Here is a 7483-nt window from a genome sequence, read left to right as displayed (position 1 = left end):
ATCTCCGAAAGTGTCTGTTGGGTTGGCACGAATCGAGACTGGGATTTGTCACTCCGTATGACGGAGAGGTATCTCTGGGCCCACTCGGTAATGCATCATCATAATGAGCTCAATGTGACCAAGGAGTTAGCCACGGGATCATGCGTTACGGTACGAGTAAAGTGACTTGCCGGTAACGAGATTGAACAAGGTATTGGGATACCGACGATCGAATCTCGGGCAAGTAACGTATCGATTGACAAAGGGAATTGTATACGGGATTGATTGAATCCTCGACATCGTGGTTCATCCGATGAGATCATCGTGGAACATGTGGGAGCCAACATGGGTATCCAGATCCCGCTGTTGGTTATTGACCGGAGAGTCGTCTCGGTCATGTCTGCATGTCTCCCGAACCCGTAGGGTCTACACACTTAAGGTTTGGTGACGCTAGAGTTGTAGAGATATTAGTATGCGGTTAACCGAAAGTTTTTCGGAGTCCCGGATGAGATCTCGGACGTCACGAGGAGTTCCGGAATGGTCCGGAGGTAAAGATTTATATATGGGAAGTCCTATTTTGGCCACCGGAAAATGTTCAGGATTTTTCGGTATTGTACCGGGAAGGTTCTAGAAGGTTCCGAAGTGGGGCCCGCCTGCATGGGGGGACCCACATGAACGTGAGTAGTGGGGGCAAGGCCCCACACCCCTGGTCAAGGCGCACCAAGATCCCACCTTAGAAGGAATAAGATCATATCCCGAAGGGATAAGATCAAGATCCCTAAAAAGGGGGATAACAATCGGTGGGGAAGGGAAATGATGGGATTTCTTTCCCCCACCTTTGCCAACGCCCCAATGGACTTGGAGGGCAAGAAAGCAGCCCCCTCCACCCCTATATATAGTGGGGAGGCGCATGGGAGCAGCACCCCAAGCCCTGGCGCCTCCCTCCCTCCCGTGACACCTCTTCCTCCCCGCTTGCGCTTGGCGAAGCCCTGCCGGGATCCCGCTACTTCCACCACCACGCCGTCGTGCTGCTGGATCTCCATCAACTTCTCCTCCCCCCTTGCTGGATCAAGAAGGAGGAGACGTCCCCGCTCCGTACGTGTGTTGAACGCGAAGGTGCCGTCCGTTCGGCGCTAGGATCATCGGTGATTTGGATCACGACGAGTACGACTCCATCAACCCCGTTCTTTTGAACGCTTCCGCGCGCGATCTACAAGGGTATGTAGATGCACTCCCCCCTCTCTCGTTGCTAGATGGCTCCATAGATTGATCTTGGTGATACGTAGAAAATTTTAAATTTCTGCTACGTTCCCCAACACATATGACTTATTATATTTGATTATGTATAGTTAGAACAATTATTATTTAATATAAGTAGAATAATTAAATGGAAAATATTTTCACATGCATGATTGAATGTTATGATGGGTCTTTTCAAATGCATAATTGCATGTTGAGGTGAGCATTATGATGAGATGGCATGCTTGCATATTGAGATAAATAAGTTAGTGGGGATGAATCTCTTAGGGATGTAGGTTAAGAGCATATTCAGTAGGTGCTCTATTTTAGGGCATCAAAGTTGGCCTAGAGTAAAATTTGTAACACCAAAAAGTGTTTTTAGACACCAAAAAACATCCATCTCCAACAGCGGCCCTAAAATAGGGAACTGTCAAACATGAAAATATTTTTTTTCCTAAAATCATATTGCATAGTTCGTTTCAAACATTTTAAAACATCCAAACATTGCACTGAACATAAAGTTCATCCTAATACTTGATCACTCTAAAACATAAAGATTACTACTACTTGATCACCCTAAACATAAAGATCCTACTCGCCAGACACATAATCGACGTCAATGGAGTTCCAAGGCGACATGGTCTCCTCCTCCTCCGTCTCCAGGATGATCACTGCCAAGGGCTCAACCTCGTCCTCCTTCACCTCCTCCTTCTTCTTCTTCTTTTCATAGTCTCGCTTCCAAAAGAATCTGCCTCGTACAGTACGTACTGCAGATTCTCACACGCGAACCTCGCCATAGCCTCTGCATCACTCTTAGCATGAACAATGTGCATGTCCCTCTTCTCCTCGCAAGGACAATGGACACTGACGGACCAATGAACTTTGCATTGTCAGCATATGGTCTGATTTATCGCCGGTTCGTAGGCTTGCGTGGCAAGTTCGACCGTCTTGAACGTGTTGAGCCAGTAGCGACGATCGCCGCATTGGAACTCCACGCCGAAGTGGACGGAGTCCCGCTGCCGCACGCCCTTGAAGCCCAACTTGCTCTTTGACTTGAGCTTCGGCGTCATGGCGGCGGCGGTGCGGCGATGACATGGGGACAAGCACGAGACGACATATTGTGGCGGGGTGCTACGGCGGTGGAGACCGGATTCGGCCGGTTCGGCCACAAAACGGTGACAAGGCGACGGTGGAGGCGGGATTCCGTCGTTGCGGCCACGACACGACGGTGAAGGACAAATTCGGTTAGTGCGGCCACGGTTGTGGCGCAGAGGTGGTGAGGCGTTGGGATGGGCACGAGCGACGGCCGATTTGGTCGGTGCGGCTGTGGAGGTGGTGCGGCGGGCAGCGACAACGGGCGTGGGTGGATCTGGCGGTGGGGTGGGATTAGCCAGCGACGCAGAGGTGGTGCGATGGTTGCGCGGGATAGGGAAGGAAAAGTTCAGTGCGGCGGGTAGCTGCCCGTGTGGCAGCTTTTTGTTTTGCACCAGCAGCCAAGTGCTGCAAATTACACATGTCTTAAAATTGGAGTAAAAAAGTTTGCAAATAGGGCATCTATTGGGGCAGCGTTTTTGCCCCTTTTGCTATAAAAAATGTGTTTATGCCCTAATTTTGGGCACCTAACGGAGATGCGATTATAAAGTTGTAGGGAGATAAATCCCTCTCTCGTAGTAGATACATAGATTTTGGTAAAAAAAAGTAGATAGATAGATAGATAGATATACGTAACGATAAGTGATGATGTGATTTTATCGCCGTAACAAACTAACTGCTTGCTGGTACGTTGCCAGAAAAATCGCGACCAACTAACTAATGAACCAACTCGACTCGATCTTCCTTGTGGTCTTGATAAACAAACGGAGAGTCCAGTAGACGGGCACAACCTCCCTCCTCTTCTTCCTCCCCCTTCCCCTCCCCCTCGGCCTATTTTACAGCACTAGCTACCTAGGTAGAGCCGCGGCGGTGCAGCACTAGCCAGCTACGACGAGCGGTTGCTGCTGCCGCGGCCCTATTCTAATCTCAACTCTCAAGCCTCTGCCGCAGCTGCTGCCATCAATCATCATAGCCGGCACCGTCGGCGGAGAATTAAAGGGTGGGTGTTAGTGGGGAGGGGGAGGGGATCGATTCCATTCCATTCTCGCCTTTCTTCTTCAGATTGAATTCAAAGGAGGAAGGCATTAATAACAAATCCAAAAGGAAGCCCCGCCCGGCTGCCTTTCAGATGGATGTGAGTGGGGATTCTCTTTCTTTCCTTCCCCCTTTCCACTACTTTTACCAGATTACATATAGTAGATAGCTCGGCGCACAGAACGAACGAACCTATTCTGCTACAGAATCGGATGAATGGACTAATGCCTTTATTCTGACATGGATTGATCGCTTCAAAGTAATAATACTCCCTACTAATTATTATGTATGTATTAGCAGAATAGCAGGTGTTATATTATTGATTTTTCAGAAAGGTTAATTGTATTATTATTCTTACTAATATTACTGATATCGTTGTTATTATTGTTGTGATCATTATTAATATTCTGACATGGAGTAGTACTATTTTTATTACTTTTCACGAAGTGTGCTATGGATCATGTGTAGTACTACAAAGGAGGAATTTAATAGATTTATTAATATAGATATGCATGTTTTTTTATGGATGTGGAGTGAAAATGAGAAATTAATCAAGTTTTTCTCTCTTAGAAGAAAGAAAATCCCCAAATTCAGTTGTCGCATGCTACTTTTCTGACGTCTGCGGCTTCCTTTTTATAGGCCACGAAGCGGCAGCAGCAACAGCACGACGAGGAAGCACTCTCCAACTCTTCTCCTCCCGCTTCTTCTTCCTGGGCGTCAACCTCTTCCTCCTCTTGCTTGCCTGGCTCAGGGGACACGGACAGGGCGCCGCTGCTGCCCTGCAAGATGGCCGACGATGAAAAGGTCGACAGGCTCGACGTTTCTGATGATACGGCCCACCAGATTAGCGTTGGTAACCATTTCTACCTAACTCTTCCCTCCGTGATGACAACAAGGATAGCTCACCAAACTGGTTGTCGGCTATGTGTATCTGATACTCCCTCTGCATCTTAATCACTCTGTTGCCATCAACTCAAATGCTTATCAATAGTATCTTCTGCTATCAAATTAATACCATGTTAACCCAACTGATTTCTGTAACGCTCCAAGGGTTTTTTACATTCATCATACTTTGATCATGAGAAGACATAAAGTAAAAAAACAAATGCTGATTTAATCTGCATTTTCGGTGATGCCCCGTCTCACTGCTTCCTCTGATCTGGGTTCAGAACCTTAAAATGTATGCGCATGAATTGTTTTCTTGCAGTTCTTGTATCTGTGACTGTTGAACTCACGAAAGATTCTGCTCGTTTTCAGATCCTTGGTATCAAGTTGGATTTGTGCTGACAACAGGGGTCAATAGTGCATATGTTCTTGGATACTCTGGGTCGATTATGGTCCCTTTGGGCTGGATTGGTGGAACATGCGGCTTGATCCTGGCTGCTGCAATCTCGATGTATGCAAATGCTCTGCTTGGTCGCCTCCATGAAATTGGTGGGAAACGCCATATTAGATACAGAGATCTTGCTGGACATATATATGGTACATATTCATACACTCTATCCCCTCATTCTAATGAGTAGACGTAACGTTCAATAAACTGGAGTTTGCTCTATTTGATTGAGGACCCCCATATGTTCTAGTTGTAGAGTTCTTGTTGTGGTTGTTGAGGCCTTTGGTCAAAGATACATAGTACCTCGTTCTAATCTACTTGTTTGCCATTTGGACACCACTTCCCTTTTTACCGCTCCAGTTGGAATTTTTTTATCTAGATGGAATTCAAATGCAATTTCTTTGTCCCAACATAATTAGTTTACCTTTATTTTGGTGATTACAGGAAGAAAAATGTATGCGCTTACATGGGCTCTGCAGTATATTAATCTTTTCATGATCAACACTGGCTTTATCATCTTAGCTGGCCAAGCACTGAAGGTATGAATAGCGTATCCACTAGCACCTAACTTAACCATTCTGGTTAAAATATCTGTATTCAAAACATATGCTGGGAATCCATCCGTTGAATTTCTTTCCACGGAAAACAGTTAAATTGTTGAACTTACGTTGTGCGAAGATACTTGTGATGTTTTGTCCTCCCAATGCTTATTTGTGATGTGATTTCTTCTCTTCAGGCAATATACGTCCTCTTTAGAGATGACGGACTTCTCAAACTTCCCTACTGCATAGCATTATCTGGGTTTGTCTGTGCTCTTTTTGCATTTGGAATTCCTTACCTATCTGCTCTCCGAATTTGGTTGGGATTCTCCACTGTTTTCAGTCTCATCTATATCGTGATAGCATTTGTGCTGTCGCTTAGAGATGGTATTACCCTTTGCTGCCTTGTTCAGCTGTCTTGGCATATTTCGTACCATAATTTCGTATGCATTCTATTTGTTGCCATACCATAAATATGCTTTAGGTTTCTTCAACATGACATTTTGTTTCATCACTTGATTTCTTCAAGGCATAACAGCACCTGCAAAAGATTACAGTATTCCTGGATCAGAGTCAACTAGAGTCTTCACTACGATAGGTGCTGTAGCAAATCTTGTATTTGCGTACAACACTGGAATGCTACCAGAAATTCAAGTGAGTCATTGTAGTAGCACATAAGGGTATCGACTAGTTTATGTGCCATCAGATTACCTTATGTGACTCATATACATTGCAGGCAACCATAAGGCCTCCTGTGGTCAAGAACATGGAGAAAGCTCTCTGGTTCCAGTTCACTGTTGGTTCGTTGCCTCTGTATGCTGTGACCTTTATGGGATACTGGGCTTACGGATCCTCAACCTCGAGTTATCTACTGAATAGCGTCCATGGTCCAGCTTGGATAAAAGTTGTGGCAAATCTCTCGGCCTTTCTTCAGACTGTCATAGCATTACATGTAGGTCTACCTTCGTACTTCATAGTCCAAAAAGCAATCCATCTCAAAGTTGATGATTTCCCCTCGCTGAACTAACATTTGAATTTCTTTTCTAGATATTTGCAAGCCCAATGTATGAGTACTTGGACACAAGATTCGGCAGCGGACACGGTGGGCCTTTTGCAATCCATAATGTTGTGTTCAGAGTTGGTGTGAGAGGAGGCTACCTGGCGGTGAACACGTTGGTGGCTGCGATGCTCCCGTTCCTTGGCGACTTCATGAGCCTGACCGGCGCCCTGAGCACCTTCCCCCTCACGTTCGTTCTTGCCAACCACATGTACCTGATGGTGAAGGGGCCCAAACTTTCTGCCTTCCAGAAAGGTTGGCACTGGCTGAATGTTGTTGGGTTCAGCTTGTTGTCGGTCACGGCTGCAGCCGCCGCGCTCAGGCTTATCATTCTGGATTCCAGTACCTACCACTTATTTGCTGATATGTGAGGCCAATTTCTAGTCAGCTCTAGAATTTCATATATTATAGGATGGGTTAGGTCAATAGAGTATTTTACACGCTCGTTATTGAGATAAAATAGCATCAGTGAACGAAGTATTCCTGTATGTGTGGCTGCCTAAACGTTGCCCGAAAGTCTAAAATATCTATTTGGATAAGCTTTTGTCAGCACCGCTACTTTGGACATTGGGGCGGCGCAGCCATAAGCTGAAGGAAAAGGCTCCAACTGCCCTGCTGGCTAGCCAAGCTGTTTGGGTCTTAGGTGTGCATTAAGTTCATTGAGCATTGGGCTAGGTGTGTGTGTAGGTCAGCCCAGTGCGGCCTGCAGAGTTGTCGGAGTTATAAGCTCTTTTTTTTAATAGTTTGGATTGCTTACCACGTGTGTCACATTTAGCGGTGTTATAAGCTCTGGTTTCACTAAAAATAATAATTATAAGATCTGCTGTCTCTCTGACATACTCCCTCCGTCCCAAAATAAGTGTCTCAACTTTGTACTAAATTAAGTAGTGTTCTAGTTTAGCTCCTCTTTGTCCGACCTCCCTCTCACTTATGTTTTCGGCTACGTCCCTCCATGGAAATATCTATCTTACTTTTGCGTTCCACTATGCCACCTTGTAACTGCACTGTTCGTTGCCCTCCTCTTCTCGATCACCGGTGGTGTCCTCATCATCGTGCTCTATACCACCTTCCGCATTTGGAATAACCTGGGGTCTGCATCCGACGGCGGAGGGAACAAGGAAGAGAAGGCCATGGGGTTGTGGACTCATGGTGGTGAAGAATGAGGACACGGTGTTGAGCTCCATGGGCATGACGGGGGAAATATGATCC

General features: G+C 46.0%; 1 protein-coding gene across 1 annotated transcript; it reads left to right on the top strand.

Annotated features, from left to right (window-relative positions):
* The first annotated feature begins 3064 nt into the window (after positions 1 to 3064).
* On the top strand, positions 3065 to 7109 carry LOC123052996 (probable proline transporter 2). The gene is made up of 8 exons (XM_044476366.1): positions 3065 to 3445; positions 3985 to 4198; positions 4603 to 4827; positions 5123 to 5217; positions 5415 to 5604; positions 5747 to 5871; positions 5954 to 6169; positions 6265 to 7109. Exons 1-8 carry the CDS (start codon positions 3440 to 3442, stop codon positions 6643 to 6645), a joined length of 1452 nt encoding a protein of 483 aa, XP_044332301.1. The 5' UTR covers positions 3065 to 3439; the 3' UTR covers positions 6646 to 7109.
* The last annotated feature ends 374 nt before the right edge of the window (positions 7110 to 7483 follow it).

The sequence above is a fragment of the Triticum aestivum genome, chromosome 2D (genome assembly GCF_018294505.1).
Source record: "Triticum aestivum cultivar Chinese Spring chromosome 2D, IWGSC CS RefSeq v2.1, whole genome shotgun sequence".
In the NCBI taxonomy this organism is placed as follows: Eukaryota; Viridiplantae; Streptophyta; class Magnoliopsida; order Poales; family Poaceae; genus Triticum; species Triticum aestivum.
The sequence above is the reverse complement of the archived record's forward strand: the minus strand, read 5'-3'. Positions and strand labels throughout refer to the sequence as shown.

Bases quoted from the DNA above. Each gene is read 5' to 3' on its own strand.
- LOC123052996 (XM_044476366.1), top strand. The intron at 4,828-5,122 runs GTACATATTCAT...TGGTGATTACAG, and splicing joins TCTTGCTGGACATATATATG to GAAGAAAAATGTATGCGCTT. The intron at 5,218-5,414 runs GTATGAATAGCG...TCTTCTCTTCAG, and splicing joins TAGCTGGCCAAGCACTGAAG to GCAATATACGTCCTCTTTAG.